Source organism: Colletes latitarsis, chromosome 10 (assembly GCF_051014445.1).
Source record: "Colletes latitarsis isolate SP2378_abdomen chromosome 10, iyColLati1, whole genome shotgun sequence".
Taxonomy (NCBI): Eukaryota; Metazoa; Arthropoda; class Insecta; order Hymenoptera; family Colletidae; genus Colletes; species Colletes latitarsis.
This window is the reverse complement of record NC_135143.1, coordinates 14,471,395-14,493,019: the sequence shown is the minus strand read 5'-3', so window position 1 is coordinate 14,493,019 and position 21,625 is coordinate 14,471,395. Positions and strand designations below refer to the sequence as shown.

Here is a 21,625-nt window from a genome sequence, read left to right as displayed (position 1 = left end):
TACAGTAACAGAACACAGTAAGCTCGGAAGCTTATTGTGGACTGCACTGGCTTAAGCGTATGGAGATGGCAGCTCCATTACTACAGGCAAACAATAAAAATCTGCTTCTTTAAACAAATCGTCACTTGCAATGAAAAATGGATTTTATGTAATTATGCGAACGAAACGGTTACTGGATAAAGCAGAACTGGCAAATTACATGAAAAAAATTCTCATTTCATCCGAAAACGATAATAGTTACTATTTAATAATGTGTTGTGCCAAACTTCTATATACTAGAGGACATTAAAATAAATAAAAATGCATTAAATGTATGCGTACGCAGAATGCATTAAATGTCCGAATTTAACCTTTGAGATATCTTCTGGAAATGGTGATGGGAAAAATTAGTACTACCTATGAAAGTCTATCTCTTCCTTCCTAATTATCATGGATGTGCGTTTCTTTCGTTTCACGAATGTTAAAAATGACTATGTTTTATAAATTTTTTCAGGAACCACTGTTTATACAAATAAAAACGCGATTATTGCCAAAATCGCGACGCTGCGGAAGCACAACGGCGGTCATTGTAAGCCGGACATTATTAGGAGAACTGAAAACGCGAGAGGTCTTTCATTTCCACTGCCTAAGTAATATGTGCTGCCATCTGTGAGTAGAGAACTAAACGTATAACGCCAGGTGTTTCTACGCCTGAATATTCAAGGTTTAAAAAATTCTTTACGAATTGCGATTGAACATTGTTTCCATTAATATAACTTGGTTTCTTATAACATTTTTTAATTGTTGCGTTTGATGGCACGTTAAAGATTTATTCATTATATAGACCAACAAATGCTAAGTATTCAGTAGAAATATTTATGAAATAACTTGTACTGACAATTCGGACTAACTTTATAAATCTTTGATGTCGTTTATTTATAACTAGTAGTTTTGGGACAAAATGTAGAAATTGATGCTTGCAATACTTCGTCTCATCTAATTTTCACTGATTTCATACATTGAAAAATTCTTTCAGTGAAGAATTGTAATAAATATTCACGCATCTAGACTTGTTAATAAATAAAACGACGAGTTTCATTGTAAAGGAATTTAAGTTGCATTGATTAAATAGGTGTCGTATGAAATCGGCTATATTTAATATTCTTACAAAGAAACGCGAACAAACTTATTACACAACTTAATAGTTAATATAATATATATGTACGCATACCACGATTCCCAAGCAAAATCTTCGTTCAACAAATGTATCAGTCTCCGCCCTCTTCTTGATTGTTACGAAAGAAAACATTTTCTCACTACACTACTGTTAAGAATACCTGCGTTTCAAACGTATTTATTCATGGCTTCCTTTTTGTGCGAATGTGAACATTGTGGCTAAAAACTATGTACACGCTACAATAGCACAACGACGATCTTTGCAAGCCGGATGTTAGCAGGAGAATAGGACGCGGGAAGAAGTGTCCTTCTTCCCTCTAAAATGTAGCATACCGCGTCATCTGTGAGTAGTAAACTAAACCAATATTGTCAGGCATTTTATTTATTTACGTTATAATAATATGTACAACATCACAGACGAGGGATAAAATAGACTGAATATTTAATATATTTTTTCATCTGATATTTGTGGAGTCTTAACTCCATTATAAACAAAAAGTTAAAAATCACTGGTGTATGTCTCACATCCGGTGATGCTCAACTGGTTGAGCATTCCATACGCCTTGTCCAATGCAGCCAATCAGAGGCGACGTACCATCTAGAGATTATTCTCTATTCTTATTGGCGAAAATTTATCGCCAAATATGGCAGCTAGAATAGATAATTATTTTGCGCGGGCTTTGTACATAGTTACGATTAATATTATTTTGTTAAAAGTAGTTATAGAATATCTTGAGTCGTGTGCTACTTTTCATGTTGGGGAAAGGGAACCCTGTCTTATTTTTTTGATGTTCTACAAACACGAGAGGAGAGGAAGGAAAGGAACATATGCTCAGATTGCCAGGACAGAAATGGTTAACCGCTTTCCTTGCGAGGTTTTGAACAGCATCCAAATCGCTTCGTGTCTAAAAGAAATTATTGGGATCTGATGCTCATCTATTTCTAAAGAAAATTGCGAATGGAAATGTTTTTGAAGAATATGGACTCTAGTGGTGAGCAGTCTAAATCTTTAAAACTTCTTTAAAAAAGAAAAAGAAATAAGCACGGTATAAATATCGTACAATTTAAATCCTTACTAAAGTTAAATCTAATGCTCTAAAAATATCTGTTCACTTCGTTATAAACAATGATGTTATGTAAGATAAGTCTTTATTTAGAAAATCCTATGTGTTGATAAGATCCGTGTAGCTTTCTTCTATGAATTTATTAATATAATATATAATATATATGTTCTTTCAGTCTTTATATAATGTTTTATTACTTAAAACTAAGGACTCTGTTTAGTATATCAATTGTCGTCAGTTTTCATATTGGTTGAAATTAGGTTTATGAACTTGTCGATGTAAAATTGAAAATTTCGCTTGTCTTTATTTTTATTGTTAATTGTCCCCTCTAGATTCCATTCTTGTAGAATGATATAGTTCACAAAGATGTCAGGAAGTAGTACTTTTAAGAAATCATTTTCATATATATTATTAGTTTAACAGATATTGATACGTATGACAGAAAAATATGATCTATTAGTTAGGCAATATTGGATTTTAGTTGGTCTGAGTCTAGGTATGTAGCTATTGTTCCTGACAGTTGTATATTTTGATTTTCATTGCCATGTAGTTTATGTTACAGTCTAGCTCCTTAATTTAGTAATTTCTAGTGTAAGATTAATGTATATAAAACAAAGAGAGATAGATGAAACTTGAATTCCACCTATCTCTTTTTGTGTTTCTATCTGCAGCAACTTCCTCATGGTGAGATCTGATAATCATTATTAATTGGCTGCAAACTTAGAATTATTTAGGATATAAGAGAAAATTATTGTACTTTCAAAGTATTTGTAAAATTTAAGAATGTAGAAAACTTCAAATGTTACAATGAAATTAAACACTTTGTATGTATACCTTAGTGTTCCAATTAATGTTTCTTAAATAGGTGGCCTTCTAAGCAGACACAGTGCTCTTTTGCTCGTGCTGGACAGGTTTCTAAGCTAAGGTTACCAGCTATGCAGACTATCCTCTATGAGTATTTACTTAGTCTCATATCCTCTGTTTAGAAAACTTTTGTACATTGAGATTTGAAATATTTAGATCTTCGAAACACTTTTCTGCAAATGATGCTTGTAGCATAGATATGAAGTAAATAGTCATCCACATTTTTCATATATTCACTCCTCCTGTTTTATCCGCTGTAGCGTCAGTCTCCTCATTCGTTTATTTCTAAGTCAAGGAAGTAAAGATAGATTCGTCTTAACTATATATAAAAGAAATATTTTAATGTATACCTTATGTAAAAAATGGATCCCGCGATTACAGCAGATATTAGGATGAATGCAATAATTATTGCGAAAATACCGACATATTTCTCATTTGGTAGCCAGTGGAAAAGAAACCGCGTTGCCTGATCTTCCATCAGATGCGTGCGCCAGTTTGGAGGCCCTAGAACTTGCAAATGCACAAAATTAAAAAATTACGTTTGTTTACGTCTGCTGACTCGTCTCGTTGGCTCGAGTATAGTTCAAACCACCTCTATTTAAAAGTTCACTATTGATCTGATGAATAGAAATTACTTTACTTCGTTCTTTGTATTTCATTACCTACCTTTAACAGAAATTATATTTGTTATCCAGACAAAATTGAAATCGTTTTGTTTGACAGTGCACTGCCATAGTCCATCGTGCGTTCTATTAACTGTTAAGACATGCTGTGTATTTGCAGCAATAGGAAGCGTGATACCATAATCTTTCCATGTTTTATTTTCGATCGACCAAGATACTTGAAGCTCTGAATATACATGGCCTAAGATCGTACAATGGCATATTGTGGTCATACTTAGAGTTTCTCGTATTTGTACATTCTTCTCTAAAGGAATTACTGCCAAACTTATCACTTTGATGATTAAGTACGTTCCATCTATCCGGTGCAAGGTCATTGCATAAACGCCAGAGTCGTTTGGCGATGCTTTAATTATTTCTAAAGAAATATACAAATAATTACAGCCTGTTTTCATTTAAATATTACTACGTACCAATATTATAATCTTTCATTTCCACTCTGTCAGCTTCTTCTTGCACGAAGATGCCATTCAAAGACCACTGCATTTCAGAACGAGGAGATTCCTCGGTAATCAATTTGACAATATCAGAATCTGAGTCAATTCTCGTCGATTGAAATTCTTTTACAACGAGAGCAGTGTTGTTAGTTCGAATCTTTCGGTTTATCAGAGTTAATGTATCTGTTTAAAGAATGTTGCAAGTTTATTAGATACTTACTTACTTAGATAAAGAATTTACCTTCTGTTATGTCACCGCAAAAAATTTCGTTGCAACGACCCGTCATGGTATTCGGTCCTAAACATGGTTCTCCCTTAAAATTAGGTTTCGGAGAATCACAGCGTCGTTTTCTAATCCCTGAACCACCATTACAACTTGCACTGCATGTCCATGGTCCCCATTCCGACCAACCACCGTCGATTGGAGGTCCGTCTATGTCTGTGGAAATTAATATTTCTACAGTGCAGCGTTATCAATAGATAGAAATGCAATGCTCAGATTCATTATTTTACCTGTCGGCATACAATTCACTGACCAAGTGGCCCAATCACCAGGAGCAACGCCGACGGAAAAGAAATAGAATATGAGAGGGCTAACGTGTTCGTAGAGAAGCACTCTTGTCGTGTTACAGAATACTTTAAGAGTATTATCGGCCCACCTTGAAATTTTAAAGAACTTGTATCAGTGTTTACACGAAAAACATTTGCATATTTATTTTGTTAAGAAGCCTTACTTTATTGTGATGTTAGTCCACGAATATGTCGTAAATAAAGATCTTATTGTCCTCTCTATATGGAAAATTGTTACTTTGGGGTACGTGTTTCTTGTGAATTGTATCCATTGATCCTTTTCGCTCAGTGTGAGCGAATAAAACCTGTTTAAGAAGTACTTATATTAGACTATGTGTCCCCTAAAATCATTTAACTTTTTTCTAAAACATAAAGTAATATTTGTAGGGGGTTTCAACGACAGGGATTAATTACAGTTATTTTGAAAGAATATTTAATATGACAAAACTAAAATACAGTTCTTCTTTCACAGTCTTCTCGTACAGTTCTCTATTATCGTCTTCACTCTCTCAATATTCTCGCGCAACTGAATAGCTTAGTCTAAACTCACGAATCTTCCACCCTCACGACACTCTTGCTTTCTTAAAACTCATTCATACACGATCACATTCAATCATCGATTCGTACACACATGCATTCTTATTCCGAAGAACTGTTACGTGGTCCAAACACTCTTTATTCATACCTCACTCGATTCGACTTTCATACTGCCCAAACATCCTTATTTCACGCTCCACATATTTATTAATATTTATTAATATTAATACCCTGGTGTTGCAGGCAATAAAAACAAGGGTATGTAAATTGTACCCTTCCCTCGAATATGAAACGTCACTTGCGATGGATGTGTCATTTCTTCTTTGTTCCACGCTGATAGTGATAAAATTCTAACATAACGATTTGTTTTCGTGTTTTCAATTTGACAATCTGTTAACATTAAGAATTAACAAAGAATACTACACACAGATCTTTAATACTAACATCATTGTTTTAATCTTCCAAAATAATAATACGTTATGAACACACCTGAGTCGTCATTGAAAGAAATGCCAACAGCTCGTCCTTTTTCACTGCTATAATAGTAATACGTTGGTAAAAAGGCATTATCTGGATCGTAATGAGTCCATTCAAATAGCGGTGTAGGTTCGTCTTCGTAATAAAGTAAAATTTTTCCTCGGGGAATACTGAGTATAAAATTAGTCCATTTCCCCAAAAAAAGTAAGTGTGGCAAGGTTTTCTTTTTGACCAAAACAGCAGCTGTAAGCGAACAGAACGTCTCGATAGAAATGAGACTAAATAATCTCTGTCTAACCAGAGTTACCTTCGTTTTCCGATTCATAGTAAAGAAGCACTTTTTCATTGTCCAAAGCTCCTATTTTAAGGATGTAACGCGATTTCAAACCATCGTCAGCTATCAGAACGAACGTAATAGAATCTGGTTGATCTGGTTCCCAAGCTTTTAAGGAAAACCGTAAACCTTCGACGCGATATTCGGGTAAAACGTACAAACGTCTGCCAGTAGCATCTCCTTTGATAAGAACAGTAAACTGTTCTGTAAATTGAAAGTAATGCAAGTATATTCGCTAATATTATTAAACAGTGCAGCGTAAATCTTTTACCTGATTTTTCACAATCTTTTACATTGCAAAGATCTCGCAGTACCAAAGGATCCGTAGTATAACACCAAGTGCCAGCAATATTACGTGAGGGATTTCTGCAATAATTACTAGCACTTTTAGCACTGCCGTCTGAATATAAGCTATCGTTAAAATACTCTCGATTAATGTTGGCAACTAAGCTAGCTTTTTGGGTGTTCGTCGTCGGACTTGAATCATATTTTGTTATCCACTTGTCGCAATTACGTCCAGAACGCGTTTCCGATAATGTACCTACGTAGTCGTTTGCGGTTCCAGCCATTCGGCACTCTGGAAATTAAATATGATAGTTTGTATTTATATTCTGATATAATCTACTTTCAGATTGGTTACCTGACGATCTGCAGTTTCGAATTGGGCAATACTGCTTTGAAATAAGTTCTTTTTCTTGAGATGTAAGTGCGTAACAATAGGGACCATTGGGATCGCGAGTAGGATTTCTGCATTTATTCAACGCTTTCACAGCAGACCCGTCAACAAAGTCTTTATCATTTTTTTCTTCACCAGGCACCTGATTAAAAAAATTGAACCGATTAAAGTTAGTATTCTCACGATGATAGTTGTTTGTTGCAACCTAGATTCAAAAGATTTATTTTTCGAAGGATACTTGCGTTATTATTATTATGAATATTAGATTAGTTGATATTGATTTTATGTTACAATGTACCTCTTTCGATACCCACGGAACACAAGGAATTTCATTAACGCTTGTCCATTGCGTACCGTTATACTCGTAACCTTTTGCATCAGAGATGCAATTTGGTAACGTAGGCTCTTCTACAGCATCTGCTGCTATTATTTCATAAAAATAAATTTTTTTAATTATTTATTCGGAGTTTGATTCATATTGATTGCATAAAAGCATAGCATCGTCACCTTCTGGAGAGCAAAACAGTGTCCAGTGCGCTATAGTGTTTTCACTTCCAATGCTAAACCATCTTAAAGTTGCGAAGAAATTGTTATTCATATATAAAAGTTCGACGGCTGCTCTGGTTTTTTGCAAAAATAGACGAAAGTGTTCTCCAAAAATGCTGCGGGATACAGTATTATGTGTAAAGTGACAGAAAATGTTGTATTTCCAATGGTCGAATTTATCAACCTGATACTAAATTCTTTCCAAATCCAAAAATCAAGTATGCCTCTATTTGGAATTTCTTTCAAATACTGCTTAACTGACTCCTTGGTTTCCTGGTATATTAGTGATATTACATCTTTACCTATTGTCACCTATATTGTCACTCGATAAAACAACAAAATTTCAACAATTGTTTCTGTATATCATCGGGGGTAACTTAAAATTATATTTGTTAGGTCTTTACCGTTATTGAAGGATATTCCAGTGTGGGTGTTTGATATAACCGAATGTGAATATTCCGACGCGCGCGAACATGAAATCGCACATCAGCCGTGTCATTATTTCGTTGTATGGCCCATACTCTGGAAAACTCAATTCCAAACGTCGTATGAACCTCGCAGTCTGAAAAAGGAAACGAAGAGATATTTATTGAGGTTGAGAAGTTAAATGACTACAACGAAATAAGTCTATGTAGTCTATGGAAAAAATTAAAAACGTGCGCTTTTGACAGAATTCGGTGCTCCATAAAACGCCTGTTCCTCGAAGTCCATAATGGAAAAATGTTCCTCGATACAAATACGTGATAGCTCGTCTCCTTTTATATTCTTGCATAAATAACGGCTTAAACGAACCGTCCAGACCCACAGATATGAAACCACCACCCCAGGTCATCCATATCCTCGTCCATTTTGTACCAAGTAAAATTTCGGGAGTGTTTTCGAAGTTCTCTTCTTCCTGACACAAATTCAATGACAATATCGATCGGTTATAGTTCATGCAATTAAAGAGTCATTAAAGAATTAAAATATTTTTAGAAAGAATTTAATGGAAATTGTACTAACATTGAACTTTGGATATGTCTGGCGACTCCCGAAATTTGCGAATGATATTTCGACTCCTGCACTCCACTCTTCGGCTATTTTGATAGAGGAAACTGGGACTGGTAAGATACTAAGTAAAATTCGCGCCTCTCCCTGCAAATAAATGTTCTACGCTATAGAGAATCTAAGAAAAATAGAAATGTTTCGTAATTATTGTATTTGAACAGTTAATAAAAAAAATACTGACTTTTTTTTCATCGCTAGGATTCCATAATTTTATCCAAAACGAAACATGACCGCTAGCTAGATTTAATTTTGTTAGTATACCGTAGTTGGATACGTTTTTGGTAAATGTGAAACAATCTGAAGAATATAGATTATTACAAACATATACACGGTATGCGATACTTTACAAACTACCTTTATCGTCGCAGAATTGTGTGTCACAATATTCTTTCTCGACATAATCAGAATATTCCTGTTTAACGTAGCACCATGGGCCGCCATGGTCACCTGTTGGATTTCTGCAAAAACTGCCTGCCTTCTTGACAGACTCGTCAGGGAAGTCTTTTCCTTCAAAATTTGGGTACTAAAAGATTGGGCTAAATTATAGTTAAATTTAGCGAGTTAAATATTAATTCACCTTCGCATCTTCAAGTTTATGGTGCTTGTGCCACGATTGACATTTTCTCCCTGACGCACTTATTTTTCTACTCCCGCCATATTCAGCCCCTGGTCCCGACAGTTTACATTCTAATCGATTATAAGGAAGATAATGGAAAAACATATACAGTTCTCGATAATATTGCAATTATATTAAAAATAATTTAATATCTTCTATTCGACTAGAAACATTTCTCACAAAATATCATTTTCATTACCTTCAAAATTACATAAGGGTACATCGCATTTGTCATCTATGAGTAAAGGATCCAAAGTATAACACCAAGGGCCTTTGGCGTCTTCTGTTGGATTTCTGCAGTAATTTTTTGCATTTTTTATCGATCTTTCGGGAAAATCGTGATCGCCAATATCTTTACTGACCTGATATTAAATTACAGAAAACGGATCCAATAGATATTTGAATGAGTGGGATAATAGTTTTAAAATGTAATGTTTTGAGTCATAATAAAATTTACTACTTAAAATTAGTCGTGATGGAAGTCAATTAATTTAATTAAATAAAGAGTAATATGACCTCCTCTATACCAAAATTAATTAAACTAACCTCATGTATTGGTTCTTCCGAGTACCATGATTGACATTGAGTATCACCAACTGTTTTTGCTATTGATCCTCGGTATTCTATCCCTTTATGCGTAAGTTTACATTTCATCATATCCGTACGCGATGCATTATGCACTGCAAAATGCTGTAACTTATTAATAAATTCTGTTTCCCCAATAAAGACAAAAATTAAATTTTAATATATTCCAAAAGGAAAATATGTAATTCTATTTTCACGGTCCGTTTCGTTAAAAAAATAACATTGTTTATTTTTCCTTACCTTTCTCGATCAAGGTTAACGATATCAAACAAATTTTAATTACAATGTTAAGTGTTGAAGTTAAAGTCGTACAATAGCTTTTTTTGCAATTCATATTTATCAACAAACATGTTTAATTATTAAATTTTCAAGTAGTATAAAATTAAATATATTTTGAAATAAACTTTGACACAAATCTAATATTATTTACGGCTGTTATTATAAATTACGACCTTATGAAACAACTGAATGTTTTAAATACAAAATACAATGCTGAACAAAAGTATTAGCGTGTTTTAAATATTAAGACGCACAAAGCTATCAAACGTCCCGCTCCTATCAAAGTCCTTCACCGAGTTCATCCCCTGAGAAAAACTTCGTCACCCCTGGTATAACCCATTGATGGTCGAATGGGGCCACCCTTACCCCTCATCTAGAGTTTGGGGAGCTTCAAACGAGAGGGTTCAGTTTTTGGTCAAACGAAAATATTTGCACGTTCTTCTTCCACCATAGATGGTTCTTTTTCATCCCTTAACCCTTAATCACACCCTTAATCAACCCTTGCACACTACTTGCAAAAAGTATTACTCAGTTTTCACATGAATGGGTTTATAGAAAGAATAGTCGAGGGAATAGCAAGAATCAATTTATTTTTGTCAGAAGAATATTTGATTTCTTGAATACAATGTACTTCATTAAATATCTGGTATGTAAGTCTTGTTGTACTTTATTTTTATGTAGCACATGTATGTATCATCTATAATATCTTACATTTGTGTATATTGAATATAGTTTTATGCATACGTATATAGTACAATGTGTGCGTAACACTGAATTCATTATAACATGATCTCTGTTGTCACATAATGCAGGGTCTACACAAGCATAACGTAATCTCATCTTGAACAGAAACGTTGATGTGGACGGGATCCTATAATTGCATCGCGAACATCAGTGTTTTATTAACTATCGAATTCTATCGCTCTTTATTGCAATTTCAATCAAATTTCAAACAAAATCTGTTCGATTTTGCATACAGCACGAGCGAAGTTGATGATACCTATATTGCATTGTCGTTGATTCTTTTAGAGTTTTAATTCAGTCCTCATAATTACACATACCATTTACAGCAATGCAAAGAATTTTGCTAGAACAAATTATTTTGTTCCCTGCGAGTATTTTGCGTTCGTTTAAGGGTTCCTCAAAACGGAAGGTATCGAAGTTCGGTTCGCAGTATGTTACGCGCATAATCGTTCCATTTTCGACCGCGTTTGCGACGCGGTTACATTATGCGCGTGTAGACACACCATGAAAATCTACAACAGAACTTTTGTACTAATTCAATATTTTCGTAAGAGTAAATTCATATATGACTCTGGAAATGGACGTACACCACTTGATATTTACTCCCTGCTTAGTACACCTTGAGACATTTTTAGTGAAAACATATACATTTGTAATCTGCTGCTAACTGACCTATCGAAAGTATGCTTAGGGTGTTTCTAAGTACATGCTATATCAAATAACTGCTAAATGGTACAACACACAGGAAATTGTAAAAAAGCTGCAGATATCTTGGGTATATTAAAATGGTTCTACATGAGTTACCTTAAATAATGACTATGTTCTTTCTGATATAATAACAAATTGAAATAAGGAATTAAAAAACAAATGTGTGCATATAGAAATTTGTTGTATATGGACTACCATTTAGCAACTATTACATACCACAGTTATTTAGAGACATTCTTATATTACTGCATCTTTTATAATAATACTTGAGCAGTACGTATATGTTAAAAATCTAACTTAACATTTGCCTGTTAATACAATATTGCAATCAAAGTACATCGGATAATCATAGCTTTTCTCACTGAAATTTGTCTACACTACAGTCAATGTTCTTGTCACACTCCATAGTATTACAAACTGTAACATGAAAATATTACTTTCTATATTCTCGTGCATAGAAACTTCGTCGATAGTTTTAAAACTAAATTGCTATTTTTAACATATCATTAAGTGCAATAATAGTAATTCAACTATATTTGTGAAGATATTCCTATGCAATGCAATCAAAAAATTATATTCTGTCTGAACATGTATTCCAAAAATATATAATTAATACTGCTATTGATTAACTATCAGAGTGTATAACATTATGTTAAACTAACTTGCTCGTTAATGGTTTCATTAAAAAAATAAATATAAGTCAATGAATAAAATTCTGTATACTTCTTAAAAGTAGGTTAATAAAATTATTCTTATGGTACTATATGTATTTAATAATTCAGTAACAATATTTGTAAACATAATATGAATGTAAAAACTCAAAAACAATTACATTTAACCTTCCATTTAATGTGTAAAAATAAATAAACAACAAAATCTGTTATTGTATTAAATCAGTCTTAGTTCAGTCTTATATCGTGTAAATGTAACCAATATCTCGTTTCAGTTCATTAGCGTCAAACTAAATCAAATGCGAGATTATTTGCATTTTTTAAAGACTGACACGTTAAATTCTTACGTATTGTACAAAACTCATATTTCGCATGTCGGCAAATATTATTAGATGAAGCGTAATATTGATTTACTAATAATTTGTATCATGTTGAAAACAAGAATGATGATGACGATAAGAGAAATTATAAAAGCAAAAATGAAAGTAAAAAAATAGTAATCATCGTAATAAATAATAAAAAGGAATAGTAATAATTTTTGCTGATTTATACATACTCGTACCAAAATGCAATAATGCAAGTTAAAAGTATCTTCGAAGAATGATATGTTAAAACATTATTGAAACGTTGATCGGTATTAAATTGATAAAGTGTTGCATTAAACATGACAAAATTCATACTTTTCTTTCAGTTCTTTCTGTTCTTGCTTTGTTAGTTCTCGTTTTTGTTTATGTTTTTCCTTCTTAATATTGTCACATTTTTCCATGTAATTTGCATTCTTTCGTAAATACATATGCCCATAAACAACCTTTTAACTACAACAATCATGCATACATATTTATATCTAATATCAAATTGCATTTTAGTCTCTTTGTATCTTCAACAGGAGACAATATCATAAACTTATACGAATAGTGAAGCATTTTTACGACGCTCGTTACGTTAGTATTCTATACTGTTATTTCTCATTCGACACTGTTCAGTCACTAAATGATAAGATATTTCTTTTATGTACATATAAAAGGAACATTACACACTTTAAATCGACTATAAATAGAATTCATATAAAATAAGTAGCTGCCCCGATATTTGAGAATTTTTAAATAAAATAATGCAAGCACAAGTGAAACAAAATTAATATGCATAATAAAAAGTCGCAATATTTCTAATTTGTATCTCGTCATTAAATTGACTTTATTAATTACGTATCTATGGAGCAATAATTAGCTTGTCTAATAAAATATTGAATCTGACATACATAAAAGTCCCATTTGCATTAATAGTAACGTTTATTACATCAGATTCTTCGTCGTTTCTATTCCATTACTTTCAAATCCCAAATTCTAAACGTGAATTCCAACCGAATACTGCATAATTTTATTTATTATATAATTTTCCCAATATATTTAGTCTTTTTCATCTGAAATTGACGTCCGATAAAATAATTAAAAAAATATGGCAATTGTTTCCGTATTAAAAATAAATAAAATATTGTTTTAAAAATTCTTCGACGCGGGTAGGTTTTCTACTATTTACGACTACTTCATAAGATAGTCAATACCGAGGAAACCATCCTTAACTTCGTTACACTTTCTTTCTCTTTCAAAATTTACAGATATTCGATTACTACGTATGAATAATGCGAAAATAATATTCTCTTCTGATGGGAGCCTTCGTAACGATATGACTTCAGAACAAAGAGTTCATTTTGTACTTATTGCTTGGCACTCAAAGTGAGAAAACCCGAAGCTTCAAAAAGACTCCATACGGATTTCCATATTATATACAGTCAGTAGGAAAATATTGCATCTAACAATTGATCTGTGGGCTAAGCGTCACACGCTTAATTCTAAAATTGAGGAAAACAGTAACATTGTGCTTTCATCACTGTCGCATATTCAACACGTATAAAATTTTATTCTCATATGCCAATCAACCAATCTAAATAAGAAGAACTCGATTATTACCAAAATCTACAACTACGATTCTACCATCTGGGCATAAAGCGATACCCGATGGTCTGTCCATTTCATCTTCGCCTTTACCATAGCTGCCGAATCGCCATTTTAATATGCCAGACGAATCGAATACTTGGATTCTGTGATTCCTAGAGTCGGCTATAATAATGTTACCGTCGTCGTCGATCACTAAACCCTGTGGCCTCAGGAACTGTTTCGAACTACCTGTGCATTCGCACTCGAAAATTCTAGCGTGCATAAAATCAGCATCGATTATCACGATTCTGTGATTATTGAAATCCGTAGTAACAACATTGCCTTCCGGATTAAACGCCACCCCGCGCGGCGAGTCGAAATGCTTCCACATGTTTGGAGTCGACTCGTAACCGTACTTTCGTAAAAAAACACCCTCGGGGCTGAACATTTGGACACGATGATTCCTTGTGTCGGATACGACTATTTGGCATTCAGAATTCACAGCTACGTCCCAGGGGTAATTAAATTGCCCGCAACGACATCCCTTCTCACCGAAATATAAAAGAAATAGGCCTTCCATCGTCAGTACCTGCGAAATTAATATGGATACGTTGATTCCATCAACTAGACGTAAAATATTCAAACTTTACGCAACTCTTAATTGTTGTAAATACGTTTTATTACCTGTATACGATGATTATCCTTATCAGCTACGATTATACGTCGTCGCGAATCGACTGCTACGCCAGCCGGACGATCGAATTGCCCTGGCGCGGTACCATGGCTGCCAAATCTTCTCACGAAGAAACCATCTTGTCGATATATCTGTATACGATTATTCGATCTATCGGCAACCACTATGTGCCCTTCTCTATCACACGCCACACCCCACGGTCGGCAAAGATTATTTTGTGGATCTCCGTCGTTCCCGATGATCTTCAACGGCTTCACCGACAAATCAGAGTTGCGATTTATCTTAACTTTAACCGGAAACGTATTCGAAGGGACTGGTCTTCCTCGTGGTCCTGAAGCCGGCGAAATCGAAAGTCTTTGCCTGGGAAATATTTGAGGCGAATTTCCACGACCTGTTACGGCACGACGATCGCCTATAGGGCCCGGATTATTCACTACAACAGCTCCAAGATTTGCAATAGCATTAAGTGTCGTCCCTTCCAAACCGTTGAAAGAAATCCAGTTTTCTTCTTGCGAGGGAAGATATTGTTGACTTTGACGAATCTGAAAAACCTATGATTAACGAAAATAATATACTGAATCTAAAATATTCATTACACTTTCTTTGTTAATAATATTTTTAATAAATAACGAGCTGGGTATAAAATCTCCAATATTGGCGATCTTAATAACATACTACAAGCTTATTGAAATTGGGAGGTGGTCAGTATTGCTTCATAATGCAAATACAATAATGTCTATCAAGTTGCAGAATTACCGAGAACTGATTTCTGCAACTTGAAAGACAGAGAAACGAAACATGATTAAACACTCGATCCGCAACTTGAATTCCAAAACACTGTTTGAGGAAATTTATTTAATAATTAATGATAGTAGTATCACTTAGTAATTAGTACATATTTTATTAATACCTCGGCTGATGCCATGTCCTTAGTAAGCAACAAGTTCAGTGGATTACTAGCAAGTGTTTTAGACTCCATTGCTTCGCTAAGCTTATCAGCAGCTCGCGACAATCGGGAGATTCCGTTTCTTAGGCCTTCGTCTCTCGCTTTTAAAGCGGCAAATTTAAGAAGTCGAGCTTTCTCAATTTTACTTAATAACTCCTTTTCCCTTGTTTCCAAAGCAGACGCTACTCTTCTTACGCACAACATCACATCCGCTGTTGCTTGCCTCGCTTTTTGTTCCAAAATTTCTGCTGCTATCTGTGCAAAAAGAATCATTAAATTGGCAACTTTTGTACGTATGCGGTGGCACAGACAAATATTCTGGGGTTAGATTTAAATATTTACTTGTACAGCATCCAGTTCCTCCCTGAGAGCCGTAATTCCAAGTTTTGCCTCTTTTAATACTTTGTTCGCTTGCATTCCAGCCCCCTCGACAGCTTCCATTAAATTTATCGTTATGTGTCCATGATGATGATGAATTCCGCATTCGCTGCAAAGAGGTTTACTACAAGTTTGACAATAAAATTTGTTAGCGTCGTGATGCACGTTGCAGAATAGAGGTAGTTCTGTAGAATTCAAATTTGGTATGTTGATTATCGGAGGACTTGGTATTCCTGTAAGTATGGCTAGCATTTGATTATGTTCATCCTCGTGGTTTAATTCCGTCGTGTTCTGCAAAGAAATTATTAAAGTAGAGAGATTTAATTTTTATCGTAGTGGGAGAAAAGTAATTTTCATAAAAATCAAACATTCTTATTTACCGAAAGTTGACCCGCAGAACACGAATCGCAAATTGTGTCAAGGCAATCTTTGCATTCGTTATTGATAGAATTTCCAGTTTGAGAGAACTGCGAGGATGTCGATCTATTCAGGATATCGCCATTTACGACTTGCAGTAAACTGTTGATTAAGGAGTCAACGCTGAGATCGTCTGGTGATTGACGACAACATTGAGAATTTGTACTGCTCCCTGAAGATACAGTACCGGGTGAACTTGCATTGAAATAACTCGATTTGACAAACTGCCATGGAAATTTGTTTGACACCTGCGATAAAATAGAAAGTAAACACGTATTAAACATTGTCCTGGCGGATGAAAATGAGAAGAGAATTGACGTGTACTTGAACGTAATAAAAATCTAGTTTGTACCTTACAGAGTAGATTTACATTTACATCGTGATCCTTTTCTTGATGATCGTGGATGTAGCCCCCGGAAAAATTCGTTTCACGATTGTAATCCTTCTCATGACTCATCCTGAGATCGATGTACGACGAAAAGCCTTACAGAAATTTAATATTACGATGCGGACTCTTCGTGATACCTTCACCTGAAATAGACCAATAAAAATTTGTTAGAATTAGAGTGTGACTAACAAATTTCAGAGTTATCCAATATTTATAAACGTTATTTTGAGAAAGGGTCCGCAAGCTTTGTTAGACAGTTAAGAGGGGTCCGTAGAAAAAAAAAGTTAAGAACCACCGATCCAGGGAGAGCGTTTTATTATATTTCTGAGTTTCTATTGTTAACCTAAACAAGCAATAACAAGCAAAATGTGTATATAAAAAGACAGAACTACCATAAAGCTATACATACATAACGGTACGATAAACACAACACTACATAGAGTGGGACCTCGGGACCGATTATCCGCGGTCGTGGTTATTCAGGGTCTGGTTAATCCAGGGTTTGGTTATCCGCCGTAGCAGGTCATACCTACACGATAGAATTCTTCTTTCGTTTAGTTCGTCACTTTCTAAAATTATGTACAGGACATTCCCGCTACTTTTGTTCACAGAGTATAAAAGACGAACGAATCAGGTAGAGAAATAAATTTCGGTCGATATTATTTCGTTAATTTTGTTTCCCCGAGTCTCAACTATCCAATGGGTCTCGGGATCGGTTAATCGAAGCCATACTGTATAAGCAATAAGTTATTTATGAAGCTATACGATAATAAAAATTACTCAAGGACCAGAAGTAATAATTTAAACGCCTATTTATGTTGTTGGATATTTCCCAGCGCGTCGCTTCAATGTAACCATTTTTTATAAACATCACAATCGCGATTTGGATTCTATATATCGATCTCGATCGTAATTATGTATAAAATGATTGATGTTCGCTAAATTCAATCATAATTCCTGCCGTTCCGGTCGGAGCGCTGCGGTCTTATTTTTTTTCGGATTCGTAATGTTGCAATTGACACAGGAATGGTAACCGGGAGCTACGTCATATAATACGAAAATATATTGAATAGATCTATTTTGTATCTAGATAGTTTATAAAACGAAGCCTCGAGTCCAAGACAATTTTAGAACAAAGTGTACGCTACTCATTTTCGTTAAAAAATTTTTGCAAGCTAAGAATACATACAATTTACGCTCAGTGTCTAATTTAAGTACTTGTTTTATTTTGTTTTAAAGTGAAATATGTGTCCATTTTGTATATGTAAAGTGCACAAAATATAATTAAACAATTTTGAAGACTCACATCACAAATTTTCACCTTTGGAGGAAGGGGGAAAGAAAAACATTCTTGAATTATTCTGTCGCATTCTTCCGGGTCCGGTAGTTTCTGGCAGGATTGTGTAAATGTGCGTGTCTGGCCGTGTGATTTTGGAGTAAACTCGTCGACGAAGCGTGTCGCTGTCAAATACGTGCCGTGGTCGTGTCCCGAGATGAAAGCGAAAGTGAGCGACTAAAGGGAATAAAGTACGAGAGAAAGACAAATGTACCGAAGAAGAACTGCCACCAACCAGGAAATAAACAACTATCGATACCTAAAAAACTATTATTTTCCAAATCAAAAACATATTAAACAAAATTAGTTCTCGACTGAGACGATTAAAAAGAATTTACCTTTGTCATACAATTTTAATTTAGGAAACGAATGAAAGTTGAACAAGTCTAATTGTGCTACTTTATAAAATGAAAAATCGGAAAATATTTGTATATCAAATATTTATTTCATTCATAACTTTCTCAATCTAGCGGTTTAGGTTCGCATTAGATTTAAAGAGAAAATACTACACGTTAGCCTGCAAACTTTTCCCTTTTTCTTTTTCCAGCAGCTGGGCTGCAGCAGTTAGAGGGTGCTATCCTTAAAATCGCCATGGCGACCAGGGTTAGACCTACTATTCTTTCCGAGGGTCAAAAAGAAAGGGAAAGTGGAATATCTGTCGTCTAAAAGTGCTAGTATCGTATAACACAACGAATCGTGAAGAATAATAAGTATCTACGAACTTCCGGAGAATATAGTACTCTAATTGATCTGTCAAAGATTGTTCATATAAATTGTAAAATGCAGGATGATGTAATTCACTATTTCAAACACGAATTCGGTTTATAATAATGTAAAATGGAAGCAGTCTCAATTTTAACTATAAAGTATGTTACAATTTTAATGGGAGAAACGTACTTAAAACCTATAATATTATGTATAATGGCAAATTGAATGAATTGAATTGTGTACATAGTTCCATTACTTTATTCCATGTTGGCTTACAACATCAAATTTAAAGATATTTCAAAATATACATCACGATCAACAAAATTAAATCAAGATTGGAATACAAGTTTTAAAAAATTCCACTAAATTCTCAAGATTCAAACGTGTAACGTATTTAGAATTTTATATTATTTGTATACAAGTAATTCTATTTTATTTCAAAATATACTTCATATCGTACGAATATCAGAAACATAATATATTTCAAATATTTAATTATACAATTATAAAAATAAAATGCGTAAAATTTCGCATAAATATTTATTATAAACATAGTTCACATGACGAAAACTAACAAATATTCCTAACTTTGTTTTGACTGTCGTTGACGATCTCCTTTGTGGATATACTTTCTCTCTTGTTTAAATTTCAATGTCGTGCGAGGAGAACATTTTACGACGTAAATAGGGAAACGAAAGCGAACGGGCTTGACCTATGTTAGTAAGCAAGTTTCAAAATCCCAATTATTACGCTCTCTTCGGCTCGATAGTATCACTCGTTAAAATTCGATAATCGTATTTATTAATTATTTATCAAAGAGTTGAAGTAAATCAATGGAATAAAATAAAATTTATATACGTACCTTCGCCACGCCGAAACGCTGTATAAAATACTAAACATTCAGTAAGTCATTGGTTTCGTTGGAACAAAAAGCACTAATTATTTCACTATTTAAAACTACTGGACAATCATGGGACAGCGATAAAGCCGTACGAAGCGGAAAAATATCAGAGTTCAGAACATTAATTTGTTTTTAATTGTTCGCTCGAAACGCGTGGATAGTCGCAAAGATCCATGAGCAAATTCACGGTTATTGGAGCACTAAATTAATCGGTATCGAGCACGTGCTCATCGAATGAAATATTGAACCCGTTGTGTCTCCGATCTGCACTGAACTTCCGAATTCGACTACTGTACTCGACTAAATCCCGTTGAAACTCAACGCCAGCATTCCTCCCCTCTTCTCTGCCACTAAGCCAGTCGTCCTCTCTCGACCAATCCAAAGAATGCATTTTTACCCCTCATTCAAATCGGTGATTCTCACCCCCGCAGTATCGTTTCTTCGGTGAAGCTCACAACAATTTTTCTTTTTTCTCGTCCCACGCTGTCTTCCTATATTCTTTCAACGTAATTCTCCCTTTCTGTCGTATCGAATGATCGAAATTCCCAAGAGCGTGATTACGAGAATAAACGGTGATAGTTTAATAGAAATATTATTACAGCGTACGAGAACTATTACATTGTGCCGATATTACTCTAATTCAAGTTTAGTTATCCAGGCAATACTCTACAGTATATTAGTTTCCATTAGTAATTTCTGATTTATCATACTAATTACGAATCCAGTCATAATTAAAAACTTCTTGTTGTTTTCTTAACATTTACAAATAGTAAAACTGCTATTTATTGTAAAATTGTTTAATGTAAAATGGTACTCTCGTGCACGTTCAGTTTTTTCGAAGTAATTTTTTATCTACTGATAATTTATTCTACCCCCATGCATGCTTTGGAAACTCTAACCAATAACCAATAATATTTCTCTAATTGCATAAAATATTAAATACAAAGTAAGCAAACGATGAAACAATAAAAATGGACGATTTATACTGTCGAAGTATTTCTGAATAAATATCGATGGAAATCGTGTTTCTTACAGAATTCCTAGGTGTACGTGGTTTATAGACGGTTAAGGGTGAAACATTCGTTGTAATCACAGTCACTGTCACAAACTCTGTCACTACCACCTTAAATAATATCTTTTCCGAACATACGTACATGTGTGAAGCGTACACAGATATTCTTCTGTCTACTTCATTCCGTTTGGTGAACCTTAGCCCCGTCGAATCATTTAAGGGAAGCTTGATCGCAGCCACCTTCTACAGTGTACGTATGCTGTACCTACCTACATAGTCGGCCATCGGGTAGAACAATTTTCACGTAAGGGAAGCAAGGGCGCATGCGCTACAAAATCATGAATGGAGCCACCGTTCAATGCGAATCGGGCTACACTATCACAGTCATGCAACCACTTTACTTATATACGTATATGTATATATCCTTCCAACCTTGAGACAAGGTAAGGTTGATCTGACAAATCTGGTTCTATCCTGTACAGAAGCAGGTTGAATGATCAATGTCACTCTGATCATCATAAACGATTTTAATATTACCACTACAATCACAGAAAAATAAGAGAAATGCTGAAAAAATTGGATCCCAACACAATTCAACACATTAATTAAATTTGTCAATTCTTCGAAATGTAATAGTTGATATTACACATAAAATTGCTACAGTTTGACTAACAGGTCTTTGGACAGTAGATTTTACTTTCACCCCTTCAGTTAGAATGCCAGTATTATTATCGATTGTACGGCGCCGGCGTACGTAGGATGTACAATTTTACTCTAAAGCAATGAATCCAAAATGTACTATAGATTCTCTTGCAGATGGTTCTATTCGTTCAAGCGGGGAAACGACATTTCAATAACTAAGTTTTTGGATAATCGGCCCAGGAAAACTAAAATTGAAATCATGAGGTGAAATAAGAGTAC

The 21,625-nt window shown here is 34.4% G+C and overlaps 2 protein-coding genes across 5 annotated transcripts; both read right to left on the bottom strand.

The window, feature by feature from the left end:
- Positions 1 to 3,191: 3,191 nt before the first annotated feature.
- Positions 3,192 to 10,240, bottom strand: LOC143347256 (uncharacterized). The gene is made up of 23 exons (XM_076776299.1): positions 10,234 to 10,240; positions 9,550 to 9,683; positions 9,203 to 9,365; positions 8,965 to 9,074; positions 8,742 to 8,910; positions 8,569 to 8,684; positions 8,001 to 8,235; positions 7,745 to 7,902; positions 7,525 to 7,652; positions 7,302 to 7,456; positions 7,093 to 7,217; positions 6,759 to 6,936; positions 6,597 to 6,695; positions 6,390 to 6,563; positions 6,092 to 6,322; positions 5,797 to 6,027; positions 5,538 to 5,697; positions 4,714 to 4,859; positions 4,442 to 4,639; positions 4,177 to 4,383; positions 3,750 to 4,121; positions 3,434 to 3,593; positions 3,192 to 3,368 (listed from the first exon to the last, which is right to left on the bottom strand). Exons 1-23 carry the CDS (start codon positions 10,238 to 10,240, stop codon positions 3,317 to 3,319), a joined length of 3,708 nt encoding a protein of 1,235 aa, XP_076632414.1. The 3' UTR covers positions 3,192 to 3,316.
- Positions 10,241 to 10,475: 235 nt separating this feature from the next.
- Positions 10,476 to 20,951, bottom strand: Wech (tripartite motif containing 71 protein wech). Of its 4 annotated transcripts, none has more exons than XM_076774987.1 (7): positions 20,847 to 20,951; positions 16,712 to 16,890; positions 16,323 to 16,607; positions 15,907 to 16,233; positions 15,529 to 15,819; positions 14,609 to 15,169; positions 10,476 to 14,513 (listed from the first exon to the last, which is right to left on the bottom strand). In XM_076774987.1, exons 2-7 carry the CDS (start codon positions 16,814 to 16,816, stop codon positions 13,932 to 13,934), a joined length of 2,151 nt encoding a protein of 716 aa, XP_076631102.1. In that variant the 5' UTR covers positions 16,817 to 16,890; positions 20,847 to 20,951; the 3' UTR covers positions 10,476 to 13,931. The 4 variants fall into 4 exon arrangements, with proteins under 4 accessions (XP_076631102.1, XP_076631105.1, XP_076631103.1 ...); XM_076774990.1 differs by having other exon boundaries at positions 14,609 to 15,160; XM_076774988.1 differs by having other exon boundaries at positions 19,654 to 20,935.
- Between the last annotated feature and the right edge of the window lie 674 nt (positions 20,952 to 21,625).